Genomic DNA, 17,557 nt, shown 5'->3' with positions numbered 1-17,557 from the left:
AGAAATTAGTTATGAAATACATCTTATCTTGTACGCCCTGTTGCTGCAAATTAGAGGTAGATTATACATATATATATATAGATACAGATATAGATATAGATAGATAGATAGATACTGTATATAAGCAACATAATGAGTGAAGTTACTGCCAAAACATTAGTTCTGCAGTCCTCTGATGCCCTTTAATGTTAAACCACATTTTCTCTACTCCATTATTTTCTTTGCTATGAAGTCAGGACTCAAATGAACCGAAATAAAAACCAGAGAAAAATATATAGTGGTCACAAATAGTCCGACACTATTGTTCCTCCGTAACAACACACACAGTGAGCTGCTGTTACAGCATTGGTTATGTTACAGGATTTTCTGACAAAGTAGAACTAAGAGTGACATCATGATGGTTGCTGAAGACCGACAGTAATGGCAACCTTTTTAGCTTTAAATATTTTTCTTAACTGAAACGGGAGACATGTTGAGTCACTGTTAATTTCACGTCATTTCAAACGTGCCTGTCCGTTCAGCCCATTCCTGTAATGTTCCCTGACTGTAGCTTAAACGGCGCAAGGGCATCATTCTGCACGACTATGACACTCAACAGCATTTACTGTTGGTGAGAAACATACACACGTGGACAAAATTGTTGGTACCCCTCAGTTAAAGAAGGAAAAACCCACAATTCTCACTGAAATCACTTGAAACTCACAAAAGTAACAATAAATAAAAATGTATTGAAAATTAAATAATCAAAATCAGCCATCACTTTTGAATTGTTGATTAACATAATTATTTAAAAAAACAAACTAATGAAATAGGGCTGGACAAAAATGATGGTACCCATAACTTAATATTTTGTTGCACAACCTTTTGAGGCAATCACTGCAATTAAACGATTTCTGTATTTGTCAATGAGCGTTCTGCAGCTGTCAACAGGTATTTTGGCCCACTCCTCATGAGCAAACAGCTCCAGTTGTCTCAGGTTTGATGGGTGTCTTCTCCAAATGGCATGTTTCAGCTCCTTCCACATATGTTCAATGGGATTCAGATCTGGGCTCATAGAAGGCCACTTTAGAATAGTCCAACGCTTTTCTCTCAGCCATTCTTGGGTGTTTTTGGCTGTGTGTTTTGGATCGTTGTCCTGTTGGAAGACCCATGACCTGCGACTGAGACCAAGCTTTCTGACACTAGGCAGCACATTTCTCTCCAGAATGCCTTGATAGTCTTCAGATTTCATCGTACCTTGCACACTTTCAAGACACCCTGTGCCAGATGCAGCAAAGCAGCCCCAAAACATTACTGAGCCTCCTCCATGTTTCACCGTAGGGACAGTGTTCTTTTCTTCGTATGCTTGGTTTTTGAGTCTATGAACATAGAGTTGATGTGCCTTACCAAAAAGCTCCAGTTTGGTCTCATCTGTCCAAAGGACATTCTCCCAGAAGCTTTGTGGCTTGTCAACATGCATTTTTGCAAATTCCAGTCTCGCTTTTTTTATGAGTTTTTTTCAGCAGTGGTGTCCTCCTTGGTCGTCTCCCATGAAGTCCACTTTGGCTCAAACAACGACGAATGGTGCGATCTGACACTGATGTACCTTGGCCTTGGAGTTCACCTTTAATTTCTTTGGAGGTTGCTCTGGGCTCTTTGGATACAATTCGAACGATCCGTCTCTTCAATTTGTCATCAATTTTCCTCTTGCGGCCACGTCCAGGGAGGTTGGCTACTGTCCCGTGGGTCTTGAACTTCTGAATAATATGAGCCACTGTTGTCACAGGAACTTCAAGCTGTTTAGAGATGGTCTTATAGCCTTTACCTTTAAGATGTTTGTCTATAATTTTTTTTCAGATGTCCTGGGACAATTCTCTCCTTCGCTTTCTGTTGTCCATGTTCAGTGTGGTACACACCTTTTCACCAAACAGCAGGGTGACTACTTGTCTCCCTTTAAATAGGCAGACTGACTGATTATGAGTTTGGAAACACCTGTGATGTCAATTAAATGACACACCTGAGTTAATCATGTCACTCTGGTCAAATAGTTTTCAATCTTTTATAGAGGTACCATCATTTTTGTCCAGGCCTGTTTCATTAGTTTGTTTTTTTTTAATAATTATGTTAATCAACAATTCAAAAGTGATGGCTGTTTTTGATTATTTAATTTTCAATAAATTTTTATTTATTGTTACTTTTGTGAGTTTCAAGTGATTTCAGTGAGAATTGTGGGTTTTTCCTTCTTTAACTGAGGGGTACCAACAATTTTGTCCACATGTGTATCTATATATTAATCAGCAAAACTCCGGCCGATGACAATTATTTTTGAAAAATGCTATAATAGGCCGACAAACTGCCCAAAATGCATTGCCAGAGACGTTTTAAGGATTCAGAGTCATTCTGCGCTGCGGATGCATTAATTGCGTTACATTTTTTTGTCAGATTAATCATAATGACGAATTAATCCAAGTTAACGTGTTAATTTTGAAAGCCCTAATATGAAGTCATGCAAGTAATATGTGTCTCACTGAAGTTCCATAAGTTGGGTCACTTAGCTTTTTAAACCTCTCACAAATAATCATTTCACAAATTTTGGAAAATGTTCTGCTTATAACACTGTGGTGCCACAATAAACACCAAGCACCGATCACATTTTAGTGATGACATGAATACTATATTCATTCCTACAATTTACACAGTAAAAAAAAATTAAAAATTGAAACTGACAATTAGCTCAGGGTTGCCAACCAAATGATCTGACCCTAACCCTCAATCAATAAAAAAAATTAATGCTGTCAATTGAAGGAGTGAATTTATTTATTCATTTTCGTATTATTTTTTTGGCATTTTATAAATTCCAAAAGGAAAAAAAATCTTTTTTTTTAAACTTGAAGTTCTCAATACTTGATGTCTTTCCATGGAAAAAAGAAATCCACCGAAACACTTGTTTGTTTACTATAAAAGAAACAGTAATACATCAGTGTTTTCAAGTACTGAATGAAATAAAATGATCAAACAAGCAATGACATGACATTATTAACTTATTATTCATCTTACCAGGCAATGTCCTGTGACTTCGTGGCATTGTGTGGTGTGTCCATGGCAACGACAAGGTTCACACACACCATTATAAAGATTCCCATTAACTCGCCGGAAACCTGGAATACAGGCCTGAAACACACATTTGCAAAGTCACAACCCTCTTCATTTATTTAATACATCCCGCATCAAACAGGAGCAGGATCCATAAGAGCGTTTCCAGAAAGAGAGAGGCGAGTGCATTTACACACAACAAATTCAACACCATAATAGAACTCCTGAAATTCAGTTATGTCTTTGGTTTCGAGGTACCACCCCGAGATTTTCAGTGTCCCACCTGCTCACACATGGGAAAACTTCCTAGAGGACAGAGCTGTGTATTTTCAAGCTGCTGTAGTGTTGAAGAACTTCATTATCTCCTTAGATTGGCACCTAAAGTGGTTGTTTACATACACATCTGTTCAAAAGTCTGGGGTCACCCTGACATTTTATGTTTTCCATGAAAACTCACACTTTTATTCATGTGCTAACATAACTGCACAAGGGTCTTCCAATCATCAATTAGCCTTTCAACATGATTAGCTAACACAATGTACAATTAGAATACAACAGTGATGGTTGCTGGAAATGTTCCTCTGTACCCCTATGCAGATATTCCATTAAAACTCAGCCATTTTCCACTAGAATAGTCATTTACCACATTGATTCATTTGATATTCCCTTCAATGATAAAACTGCTTTTGTTTTAAAAAATAAGGACAATTCTAAGTGACCCCAAACATTTGAACAGTAGTGCCTGTATGGTTCTGTATGTAATTTTTCTGTATGTGATTATGTCTGTTTCTATGTATGGCTTTTAAAAAGTTAGTCAGTGCAAGCACAGCAGTGCATCAGCTGTATTCTAAAACTAAACAAAGACATGGTGCTATTGTTTACAAGTTTCCATTTAAGTAAACAATACAATGCTAAGTAACATATGTATCAGTCAATGTAATAAAACTGAAAAATGATAACATTATAATAAAACTACCCCTACAGAGGTCTCAGAGCTAATTTAAGCTCATTTGCTAAAAATCACGTCCATCGCTCTGACACTGTTTGACACCACTGAATTATTCATGGTTTTATCTAACTTTGACCTTTTCAGGACTTGCATACATGGTTACTGGTGACTGAGTTCAATCAGAATTTATTTTCTTTTTTTTTTTACATTGACTATTGTTCAAGTAATTTTTAACCTGCAGTCAGTATGTGTCTCTGTGCACTAGTGTTAATGTGTGTGTTTACCTCACAGGAAGTTCCAGCATATCCAGGAGGACAAGAACACATTTCTACAGCTGATGCTCTCCTCTCTCCTGTGGCAGAGGGATTTGCTACCTGCATTGAGAATAAGTGGAGTCTACACACCCACCCATACACATACACACACAAACATGCACACATGCACACACAGAAATATCAAGCAAAAACTTTTGGAACATTGGCAGCTTGTCTGTCTTCACTCCTGATTAGGCTTTTAAAAAGTTGATGACCGAAGTTCATTCACTCAGGCAAACATTTCTCCCAGATAGCATTAAGCTACCCTCATAAAACATCTTTATATAACTAGGATACACAAGGTTAAAGTAGGGATATTCAGAGGCAATAATTAAGAGCTGCCCGAGAGTCTCAACTTGAGGTGAATGGTTCTGATTCAAGTTCTGACATTAGCTAATAGCTGCTAATGTGATATTATTTCCACTAACTCAGACTTTCATGCACAAGAAATCCACAAATTGCTGGCTATTATCAAGTGTTTTCCGGTCTCTTCTTGTTGGCTGCACTCTAACCTGCAGCTTACAGCCATCTTGTGTATACAGCTGGTACCTTTTGAACAGTCAATAACAATATCATACAGCATATCAGTCAGTACACTTGCATTTATGCACCCTTTGGGCTATGGCTGTGAGTGTGGCCTATTTTACAAAAAATACCATCATACCACAGTCAAACAGTCTGGAAACTTGCAAAATTTCCAGTGAGGGAACAAATCAAAAGGAATCACCTCCTAGACTTCTCTTAAAAAAAAGGGCTGCATCCATCTTTTATATAGTCTACACCAACAGGTCTGCTTCCAGCGTGTGTGCATGGTTGTGTTCCCACCTGTAAACAGCACTGGTTTCTGTGCTGTAAGAGGCCCGGACTGTCATTCTGGTCACATTGGCCAACACAGACAAGAAATCTCTCCGACTAATTGGCTGCGCTGTCTCTGCAACCAGGAAGTTCTCTGGTAGAAGAACGATGTGATTGGTGCTGGGTGAGGAAGGGTACACCGGTTGGCCAAACCTTTTGTCAATAATCTTGATCCCGCCTCCCTGTTAGAAAAACAAAACAAAACAGAATGGACCCCATTCTTCAACTTTTCCTTCCTTGTTTCAGTTAACTTATATTTTCATAAATCAACAGACTTGGGGTTTTTTCCACTTCTTTTATGCAAGGAATATAATATACTATGATAACTCATCTCAAAAAAAGAGTGAAAGTGAATGATGTGTCATTAGGTAATGAGCTGCAGTTTCTATTGACATTTTGAATGGACTAAATGCAAAGTGAATTGAGCTCAGGCCTAGTATCTGACTATCTCTTGTTGAGAACAGATCAATGGCATGTAGCGGCTAACACAGAGTGACAACTACTGATGGAGGGAGAGAGAGCGCTTACCACGCCAATAAACCATTAAATAAAAACTAATTGAAAGAGAAGAGGTGGAGGGAGTCATAAAGACAGAGAAAGCAGTAGCAGGGCCAAGAGATGCACAGATAAAATGAAATGAAAGAGCGACAAAGAAAAGACGCAGATTGCCAAGAAGGACAGTCACCTCAGAGAAAATTGTGTTCATTAAGTTTCTGAAAGACAGGCTTTTACTGTCTGTCGTTTATTGTCTCTCACGTCTGTTTATCACAACTAAAAAATAGATTCAGTGGACAAATAAAAAAAAAAATCAAAAGCTACAATGTGTTAGTCAAGTTCACCATGCTGTGTACCTTTTCTGGAATCTAGCAAAGTGGTTCCTTAACTTATACATTTTTCTTGGTGCAAACTTAACCCTTTCTGACATTTGATAACAGGAAAAACACAATAAATATTAACCTAAAATTTGATAACTTTTCCTAAAGTGACCCAAAATCCACAAAAATATAAATATTTTCAAATTTCATAGACAGAGTTTTGCACATTGAGGCTGTTCCAGCTCAAGTTTGACTCAAGGGAAACTGTACATGCCATGTCTGTGTGTATTTGTTTGAACAGTAGTGAGACAGTGTAACAACGCTGTCAAGGGAACTGCCTGCATCCCTATTACATGTCTCAAGAGTCATCAGGGAATCTCGAAGCACCGAAAGAGTAAAACTGTAAAAAAAAAAAAAAAAGATCATATGTGGTGCACATAAGAAACAGAAGTCATACAGATGTCAGAGGATGCCTGATACAGTTGCAAAACTTGCACCTGAAAACACAAGCACATATTCTATTATGTGCTCCATTTGTATTATGTGCTCTAAAAGTACACTAATTAGAATCCATTAATTCTGTTTTCATGTCTCAGGTAAACGTAGTAAGCTTTAGGCACTATACACTACCATTTAAAAGTTTGAAGTCACTTAAAAATGAAGATTACATGTAATTAATCATAATATACAGTCTAGACATTCCCAATGTGTTAAATGACTATTCTAGTTGGAAACACCTTATTTTTAATGGAATATCTACATAGGGGCACAGAGACCCATTACCAGCAACCATCACTCCTGTGTTCTAATGCTACATTGTGTTAGCTAATGGTGTTGAAAGCCTAATTGATGATTAGAAAACCTTTGTGCAATTATGTTAGTACTAGGGCTGTCAAAATTAATGCATTAACGTGGACTAATCCGTCAGCATGATTAATCAGATTAAAAATTTTAACGCAATTAACGCATCTGCAGCGCAGAATGATTCAAATCCCTGAAACGTCTCTAGCAACGCATTTCGGATATTTTAAATTTGACGGGTCACTTCTATTTCACTGGCACAGCTTTTGCAGTATTTACGGCATTTGTGTATCGGCTCAGGAAACACTCTGACATCAGTTCAGCCACCCCACGTGACGCTACTCAGCCAGTGAATTGATCTCTGCATTGAAGCCGCTGAACGTCGCAGCTGAGTTTTGAAAACAGGTGAGGGATAGACGAGAGGAGGACAGACAAAAAGAAAAATAAACAAATTGACACCTAAACGGAAAGGAGTCCTGGCCATGTTGAACATGTTTCACTCAACATACAGCTGCGAGGCAGCTTTGCATCTATGAACAAAATCCAAACTAAATATCATTGCAGACTCACCAATGAGCTCCAAATGTGTCTGAGAATGACCCTGACACCATTCAGGCCACGATTTAAAATACTGTCAGGACACGCAGCAGCTCAGTTCTCCCATTAAGCAGCAGGGATATAAGGGGAGCGACATAAGACAGGGAAAAAAATTAAAAGTGTTCAATTGTTTATTTTTTTTTAATTTAGGTATTGTTAAAGATGTATATAAGTTCATTCAGGTTGTTCAGTCACCATTTTTTCAAGTTCTGCCCTTTATTTTAAGATGTACAGTTATATCAAAAGTTATTTATTAATAAATGTTGCGTACATTATTTAAACATTTTAACTGCGTTTAAAGTTCAGTACAATAGAATAAAAAATTAAATGTATGCCTGGTGTGAGTATGTTTTATGACACTTATCCAGGTTGTTTTCTCCACACTAGATCCTTGCTTGTGTTGTATCTACTCTCAGATGTATAAAGCGATGTATCGCTTTGGATTAAAGTGTCTGTTAAATGGAATGGTAGAATTGTAGTATTGTAGAGCATCCTTTGCCTTTGTAACAGCACCAGGTCTCCACGGTTACTTGAGTGCAGGTTTTTAAGGGACTTGGCAGCCAGGGTTTTTCAGGCATTTGGGGAACCACTGCTATAGTCCTGTTAGGATTGGGCCCTTTCTTCACTTTTGCTTTTTGTGCTCTAATCTATGTATATGTGTGTATCATCAGATACAGCTGAGGGTCATCATTTGAACAAACCTCTGATGAATATAAACTGCCCCTCTAGTAGGCGCTCCACCTCTGCTAAACCCATTGGGTAACTCACCTACAGCTCAGACCTCTAGCTCAGCTCGCTCAACAGCTTATGGTCAGTCAAGCCACACACCACATCCTTATCGTGTGCATAGTTTCTGACAGCCAGTCTCAACCACTCACTGAGTCTACCTAATGATCTATGAGTCATTCCTGTTGGAAAAAGTCGGTCTGCCTTTTTCAGTATGAGATCACCTGCTAGATCTTCATCTAAATGATCCCTGACTGTAATGGCACACAAAGGTCTAAACAATCTTTTAGAAAAGTAATCAGTATTTTTTTTCGTTGTCACCTAACAGCCAACCAAGCCACAGAAACCGGGCACAGGCAAAGTCCCCATACCATATTATGATAATAACCTTGCATTTCACTCTTTCCAATCACTCTCTATCTCACTCTTACACCCACATTTGCAACAATTCTTGCTTCCTCTTGGTGTTTCATATGACATAAGATTAAAAAAATGTGGGACTGGGTGGGTGGTGTACAGTTGCAAGGTGCACGGTGATTGCAAAAGATATACCCACTGCCTCTAAAAATTTAGTTTCCAGGTCTCAGGTAAACGTACATGGAAGATTCTAGTTTAACAATCTCGGCTGCTTCTGCGTCTTCATGTCATCACAGACCGACTGTGACTTTGAGATCAGAGCTCGTTTCTTGCCATTGTATCTATTTGCAGGACTCCTTGTTCTTCTAGTCATTGACAATAGTTCTGTATGACTCATGCTGGGACCAATCGCACGTCTCCCTTGCGGTATTGTGTGACAGATAATTATCTAAACCTCTAGAACTTAGGAAATTCATCAAATTACAACCAATATTCAGATGTTTTTTATCTGTTGAGAGCACAGTTTTAGTTCTATCTGAATGTTTTTAGATGTTACTTGAAATAATATCTTGAGTTACTAACAGAACTAAATAAACTAGAAAAGAGGAGAGCGCATTACTCCGTCAAGGTTGCTGATTCCTTGTGTCATTTCCCATGGATAAGTCCCGATCAGTCTAAAGCGGTGGATTTGTATTAGAATTGCAATCACGTGATTGTCAGCACACAGCTGACGTAGTGTTCATTTGTTGTCATAGCTACAGTGATAATGTGCCGTTATCATAAATCCACATCACTGCCAAAATCCAATCAATTGGTCCGTTAGTCCGTTTTTCAAGTAATGTTGTGAAAAGACAGACAAAATAATGCCGATCGTCACATTACTGAGACTCCACCTCCTTGTCTGAGTAACAAGAAAAGCACTCAGAGAGCGCAGTACTCCACCAGGGCTGCTCAATTGTTGTATGATTTCCGACGGAAGAAACCTTGGAAAAATTCGTGGTCAGCAGCCGTCGATTTGTAGTAGAATCGCAATCATCAGCTGACTGCTGACGATCACTTGTGTTCACTTGTAGTCATATTTACAGTGCTGCCGTGCTGCTATCATGCAATGACACAGAAATCTTAAACAAATCCATGGAACCAGAGTATAAGCCACATCACTGCAAAAATGTAATGACTTGGTCCTTGAGTCATTTCTGACCTTCCCTGAAAATTTTATCCATATCCATTCATCTGTTTCTGAGGAATGTTGCTAACAGACAAGCAGATGCCGTTCGTCACATAACTCCACTGTGTTCCTTGGCAGAGTAATAACTGAAAATATATTGTTTATATATATTGTTATTGTGATGTGGATGGTATGCTATTTAAAGACAAATGTTTCAAGCTCAGATTAAGTATAGTTCTGGTGCAGAACAATGGTCTTGATATTGTTGTCATGCAGTCTGGGTATTTACATTTCTTCTAACTGTGCTGATGGACACTGATAGAGTGGGCACTGACTGAGAGAAAGACAAAGAAAACTATTTACCACACAGACACACAAAAGACAGAGAGATTATTATCTATTCAGATCCTAAATACTCAGAATCGAGATACAAGCTTCTTCCTGTGCCTCAGAAAACCAAGTATCAAAAAATATCACAACTTGGACATGAATGCAGACAGTAAACAGTGCAGTGAAAAGAAAGAAAGAAAATGAGACATCGGCAGGAGAGAGAAACTGAAGAGGGAGAAAGCTGGTTGACAGTGTGTAGGTGGTTCATTATTGTCATTATTTGAAGAGGCTTTTTGTTGACAACAAGACCGACACTTGTGCTCCTCTCCTTCTTCTCCCATCTCCTCCCAGTCTGTCGATCTCACTGACACGTCTTCAAATAACACAAGCTCACTGGTCTGTGACTATCTATCGCTGTTTTCTTTCTTCCATGTTTCTCCACTTCTGTTTATTTTCTTGTTCCCTTCCTTATTGTTTCTGTCTTCCTTGTTGTTTATTTACTTGCCAGTTACCATCTTCTCTTTCCTTTCTTTCTTTATTGTAAATGGCAACAATTTTTTTACCTCTATTGTAAAAATCAGCAATTTTGACAACTTATTTCTTCAACCAGCACAATTATCACATTTTATTGCAGGTTTTTTTGTACATGGGTTTCATTATCATTGTATATAATATGTGTGAGCTATTGGATACTTGAATGAATAATCTATCTATCTATCTATCTATCTATCTATCTATCTATCTATCTATCTATCTATCTATCTATCTATCTATCTATCTATACTGTAAAAATGTTTTGGAAATTTTGCAGTGAAAAACTGTCAAACCATGACCGTACAAATCTGTAAAGTCTAAAACAGTTTGATGCAATTTATGTAACACTGAATCATCATAAATGAGTTAATCAGGAGAAAACAGTTTTTATGTTTTTTCTCTTGAAAAAATACAAATACATTTCCCTACTCTTGCACAGTTATATAACAGAAAAAAAGCATAATCTGTATAACAAGAATACTGTAATTTTGACATTTATTTCTCGGAAAAAATTTAATTTTAAATGTACATATTGTGCTGATTACGGAAACATGCTGTAATATTTATAACAAGTAACATGGCAATTTTTGCATTTATTTCATGAAAAATATACAGTTTGTACCTGTCAAATTGATGTACTTTTGTGATAATAGCGGACATATGCTTTAATATTTATGACAGCTAGATCCGCAATTTTCGCGCTAATATTCATTGCTAAAAATATGCATATTAAATGTTGAATACACTGTTTGCACTGTTGTGCTAATAATGAAAAAATGCTATAACATTTATAATAGGACACACAAATTTTAAAGGTGTAGATTTTCTTACAGAAAAAAATTGGTATGAGGCACATTTTTTAACCATGCAATCAACGATATCAACACATTTCTTCACCGTAAATAAAGAAAATGTTTTACTCTAATTTTACAGCAGTGTTCTGGCAACCACAGCTGCCGGAATTTAACCCTAAAAATATTCTTTTGTTTTTTACAGTGTATCTTTCCTCCTTGTTTCCTTCACTTCTTCTGTAGTCCTTTTCCTGCATCCCTTTCTCTCTTTATTCCTTTCTGTTTTCCATTTTATTCCATATTTACTCTGCCAAGGAATGAGGCGGAGATATGTGACGATCGCTTTTGGTTTGTCTGTCTGTCTGTCCGTCTGTTCACAACATTACTCAAAAACAGATTAACGAATTTGGATGAAATTTTCAGAAATGACACAAGGACCAGTTGATTAGATTTTGGCAGTGATGCTGATTATAGTCTGAATCCACGGATTTGTTAAAGATTTCTGTTTAGTTGGGAGATAGCGGCATGGCGAAACTGTAACTATGACTACAAGTGAACACTACGTCAGCTGCTTGCTGACGATCACATGATTGCGATCCTACTACAAATTAACCGCTGTTTACTCATCGGGACTTGTCCGTCAGAAATAATACAAAGAGCAATTGACTCAATTGTGAGGGTGTTTCCGAGTCCCATCAATTTCTGCTGCCCACAACATATTTAGGTCACGCAATTCGGTATCCGGACATAATGTACACAAGCATAACACATGCCTGTGCTCAGTGGTTACATCTGTATTACACATTCTATGTTGCTGTGATTTCTGATCATCAATACGTAATAAACAAATGCTGCATTTATGAAAAAGCATGCTGCATTTATGACCATGCCATATGAGGGAATTAACAGCCTTATATCTGTCTTTCCATCCATTTTTTACTCTAGTTTACCATTTTTTTTCTTACCTTGCGTGCATTTTCATAACACAATTACTGAATGGAGGGTATGAAATTTGAATTGTTTCGTTGCATTTGTGTCTGTATTTAATTTAAAATTCCATCTTTACAGAAGGAAATTTCAATTGGATGTTTTATTTTTTTAAAAATTAAAAAAAATAATCTCTAGTCTCTTTTTGCAGTCAGTTGAAGAGAAGCCGGTACTTCAACATGTTATTGCAGTTTATTACGTATACAGTGTCTGAACATTCTTTACGCTATTCTAATTAAAAATTCCTCTTGTCTAACACATCATTTGGTAAAAGGTTTTGTGTGCAAAATAACTGGAATATTTGTTCAGCTCTGGCACACAGGAAACAAACACACACTAAGCTGATTGTAGGCCTGTTTGTTTTGTGTGTACCCCCCCCCCCCCCACACACACACACACACAATGTTGTTCACTGATATGGGAGATATAAACAGTTAACTAATAGCGTAGCTGCTTTGCTTATTGCTGCCATACATCATATTGCAACCTTCTCATTATAAAGACACAGAGAGAGAAGAGGGAGAGACTCAATCTGCATTTTTTATTGCTAAGTTCAGCAGTTCTCTGGAAGCTGTAGCTGCTTGTGTGTCTTTCTGTCTGTTTTTCGCTGTTTTTTGTGCTACTTCATTTAGTGGTCTTCACTGTTGCAAAAGCCAATAGCCTGTGTGTAAAGATAAATAATGGTGCAGACACAAATACATAAACACACACATTCACACTCGAGCTCCTCTGGTTGTTAACCTTTTGTTTCCACAACAAAAACAATATATTTGTTAAGCTTTAGGAAAAGTCCGTGTCTTACAGCAAAGTACCGCCAGGTGAGCGGGAACTTATATCTGGGTTCTGCTATGTGGCTGCTCCTAAGCATTTTGTCACATCATCTGCCCAAAGAGTTTAGCATTGCAACTAAAACTAAAAACTAAAACTAAAACGATTACACAAACCATTTACAACCGTTTTCAGGGCTCCAGACTAGTGTAGTCGCTGTACCAAATTTGACTTTGATATGATAATTGAATATATCAATATGGAAATGAAAATCACAGTAAAAAGAAGAAAAGCACACTGTTGATTTCACCATATGGAATTGTCAGAAATGCAGCATTTTATTATTACTATTATCATTACTATTATTATTATTATTATTATTGATGATCAGAACTCACGGCACTATGGAATGTGATCATTTAATATAGATGTACCCACAAACAAAACGACCTTGCGCTGAGCACAGACGTGTGTTACGCATGTACGTATGGATAACGAATCGTGTGATCTACATATGTGCAAATTACTTGTATAAAGGTCTGGTGATCAGTTCATCACTTTTTGCAAGGCTTTGTTTTGCTAGTGTTAAAATAACCGTTCCCTGTATGCTTTTATTTTGAAGGCGTATTATTTAATATATGCCACCATTCCAGCCGCCGCTTCTTAGACAAGTGCTTATCTAAGAAGCAGTTTCTTGACGAGCAAGATGCTGCCGAAAAGTCTGAAAATTCACACAAGGATGAAGGAAAACAGTTACACTTAGAAACACCCACACAGTTCAATCAAATGTTTCTGGTATCATTTCCGACGGATAAGTCCCGATAATTCAGTAGCAGGATCGCAATCATGTGATCTTCAGCAAGTAGCTGATTTAGCGTTCACTTGTTGTCTTGGTTAAAGTAACGCCATGCTGGCCACTATCTCGCAATGGGAAATCCTTAACAAATCCGTGGATCGAGACTCTAAGTCACATCACTGCCAAAATCTAATCACTTGGTCTTTGAGTCATTTCTGACCTTCCCTGAAAATTTCATCCAAATTCGTTAGTCCGTTTTTGAGTAAAGTCGCTAATAGACAGACAAACACATAAGCCAATACTGATTGTCACATAACTCCGCAGCGTTCCTTGGTGAAGTAACCAACTAAAAATAACAAATGAGAGTGAGTGGAGCACTGCACTTACACAAACTGCCCACATTGGAAGATAATTTAAAGGAAATATGGCTACTATTAACATACTATTCTTTAAATACTGACAGAAATAAAAAGGGAAGTGGTATCATTTTTAACAGGAAGGTTTTCTGATATTTAAATTATGCAACAATACTCCACTAGTGCCAGCAGAACTGGCACTAGTGGAACTATCTAAATCAACATGCAGCACAACATATTCATAGTTTTCCCATCTTAATTGTACTGCTGATCCAACCCGGTCTCACGGGGATTCGTGAAACTGTCACGTAAGTTTTAGTTTCGGTTTCGTGCGCACCAACACGATTTCGTCATGTTTTTCGTGCCGCTCACCACGAAATGTTTTTCGCTGTGGTAATCACATCTGAAAGTGGTTTATACCGGCGGATTCATGACGATCTAAGCTGTCCATCGGCGTATACTGCTTGTGTGATCGCGTTTGCGGCCGCCGGCCGCCGGACATTCTTGAAATTCCTATGCAAATTGGTAAGTGTACCACCGGCTTATGGTTAGGTTATGGTTAGGGTTATGGTTAGGGTTATGTTTAGGGACGATGTCATGCAAAATATAGCGTTGGATTCGCCACGGTTTTACATTAAAAATATAATATACACATTCTTTTGAAATACGTTCTGAGTGGCACGAAAAGTCCGCCGTTTAAAATACATTGGTGCGCATTTCGTGGTGAGCAGCACGAAAAACATGACGAAATCGTGTTGGTGCGCACGAAGCCGAAACAAAAATTTACGTGACAGTTTCACGAATCCTCGTGAGATCGGGCTGGCTGATCAAGTCTTTGACAAAAAACAGCCAATTTGATAGAATAACATTGAGTTTTTCTTACGCTACTGTCCCTGCATAGTTTATGCTTGATAATGTAGCTGTCCTGTTGCTGTTTCAAATTTGCAGTTGTTTGGCAAACTTCGTTTTCTCCACAAATGTTGGGCCACACCGAGAGCACTACATACACTACCGTTCAAAAGTTTGGGGTCACCCAGACAACTTCATATTTTCCATGGAAACTCACACTTTTATTCATGTGCTAACATAACTGCAAAAGGGTTTTCTAATCATCAGTTAGCCTTTCAACACCATTAGATAACACAATGCATCACTGGAACACAGGAGTGATGGTTGCTGGAAATGGGCCTCTGTGCCCCTATGGAGATATTCCATTAAAAATCAGCCGTTTCAAGTTAGAATAGTCATTTATCATATTCACAATGTCTAGACTGTGTTTATGATTAATGTAATTTTATCTTCATTGAACAGAGTTGCTTTTATTTAAAAATAAAGACATGTCTCCCCAAAATTGGAATGCCAGTGTACATGGTATTTATTTGCAATTTTTCAATCATGTAAATGTCATAAGTCATTCTTGTTGGAAAGGGTCAGTCTGCTTTTTCAGTACAAAATCACCTGTTAGAGCCTCATCTAACTGATCCTTGTCGGAAATTTGGGACTGTAATGGCACAGGAGGACCGAAATGATCTTTTCTTTTATAAAGGGAATCAGTAATTTGTTTCGTTGTGGCCTAACGGCCAACCAAACCATAGAAAGCTTACTTAAACACCAGGCACAGGCAGATGACATTATGACATTTCAAATCACCTCTGTCTCACTCACTCAGTCACTCACACACACACACACACACACACACACACACACACACACACACACACACACACACACACACACACACACATACTATGTTTTTATATCATTGTGGGGACTTACCATTGACTCCCATTCATATCTAACCCCTAACCCTTGCCCTAACCCTAACCTTAACCTTAACCAAACCCTAACCCTAACCAAAACAATGGCTAACCCTAAAGAAACGTTTTTGCACTTTTACTTTTTTCAGTAACAACAACATGGCCAACAAAACACTGTTTAAACTTGTGGGGCCCGAAATGAGGTCCCCACAAGTGACATAGTTTTCGGTTTTCCTACAGTTGTGGGGACATTTGGTCCCCACAATGTAGCAAAAGCTAAAACACACACACACACACACACACACACACACACACACACACACACACACACACACACACACACACACACACACACACACACACACACACACACACACACACACACACCCCAATTCTTGCTTCCTCCTGGTGTTTCATATGACATACGATGAAAAAAAATGTGGGACTGAGTGGGTGGTGCACATTTGCAAGTAGCACTGTGATTATAAAATGTATTACCACTGCCTCTAAAAATAATCACAGTGTGGCGTTTTGCCCCTGTGCAAACACATTCAGACGGATATGCGGTGAACTCGCTCATCATTATAGTTGAGTATGTCAAAGCGAGTGTGTTTGAAAACTTACCTCTATGATTAGATCAGGTTCTGAGGTGACTCTAATGGCCATTTGCTCTTGCTGATCTGTAGTATACGACACAGTGAACACCACACTCCCTCCGTAGGCTGCAAGCTGGAGGTAGAAAAAAAAGATTAATAGCTTGTACAGCAGCTGACAAAACACCTTTTGATTTTCCAACTAAACACTGACCATTTAAAGATTTATACAAGTGACATCAATAGACAACGTCAGCGTTTCTTCTGACATGACATACATCGTTCAAAAGTTTGGGGTCATTTATAAATGTCCTTAGTTTTGAAAGGAACGCAACTTTTTTTCAGTGAAGATACCATTGTGTCAATCAGAAATACAGTCTCAATATTGTTAATGTGGTAAATGACTATGCTCGCTGGAAATGGCTGATTTTTAATGGAACATCTACATAGGGCTACAGAGGAACATTTCCAGCAACCATCACTCCTGTGTTCTAATGCTACATTGTGTTAGCTAATGGAGTTGAAAGGCTAACTGATGATTAGAAAACCCTTGTGCAATTATGTCAGCACATGAATAAAAGTGTGAGTTTTCACAGACAACATGAAATCGTCTGGGTGACCCCAAACTTTTAAACAGTAGTCTACAAGGCAAGTTACAGTATTTACAACTGAAAAGTTAGCTACAGTTTTAGTCATGACCTCCTTTTTAGAATGTCATCAGGCCTCCACTAGCGTACAAACAGAGATGGAGGGTACATAAGAGGGTACATAACGGAAAGTGTAACCAAAATCAAGGGAAGAGGATAGCAGAAAAAAGTGAAGATGGGCAGGGGAGATTATTTAGAGGCAGTTTTAGTGTAGAAATAAAATATGCTGAAAAGCTAAGTGGACAGGATGAGGGGAGTGGAGGTTTGTTTGCAAGGCAACACACGCAATTACCACATAGAGTATAAATTTTAGACCGATCACAGCTGGAAGCTTCGGCAAAGCA

The 17,557-nt window shown here is 38.1% G+C and overlaps 1 protein-coding gene across 2 annotated transcripts in view; it reads right to left on the bottom strand.

Annotated features, from left to right (window-relative positions):
• lama2 (laminin, alpha 2) overlaps positions 1 to 17,557 on the bottom strand; it is a 351,505-nt gene that overhangs the window by 192,684 nt on the left and 141,264 nt on the right. For both annotated transcript variants that reach the window (XM_051960749.1, XM_051960750.1), the window contains exons 15-18: positions 16,598 to 16,702; positions 5,161 to 5,372; positions 4,306 to 4,417; positions 3,037 to 3,150 (exon numbers count right to left, since the gene is read on the bottom strand). In XM_051960749.1, the coding sequence (XP_051816709.1) occupies positions 3,037 to 3,150; positions 4,306 to 4,417; positions 5,161 to 5,372; positions 16,598 to 16,702 (543 nt within the window). The remainder of the gene's footprint in view (positions 1 to 3,036; positions 3,151 to 4,305; positions 4,418 to 5,160; positions 5,373 to 16,597; positions 16,703 to 17,557) is intronic.

This window comes from Acanthochromis polyacanthus, chromosome 16 (genome assembly GCF_021347895.1).
Source record: "Acanthochromis polyacanthus isolate Apoly-LR-REF ecotype Palm Island chromosome 16, KAUST_Apoly_ChrSc, whole genome shotgun sequence".
NCBI lineage: Eukaryota > Metazoa > Chordata > Actinopteri > Pomacentridae > Acanthochromis > Acanthochromis polyacanthus.
The sequence above is the reverse complement of the archived record's forward strand: the minus strand, read 5'-3'. Positions and strand labels throughout refer to the sequence as shown.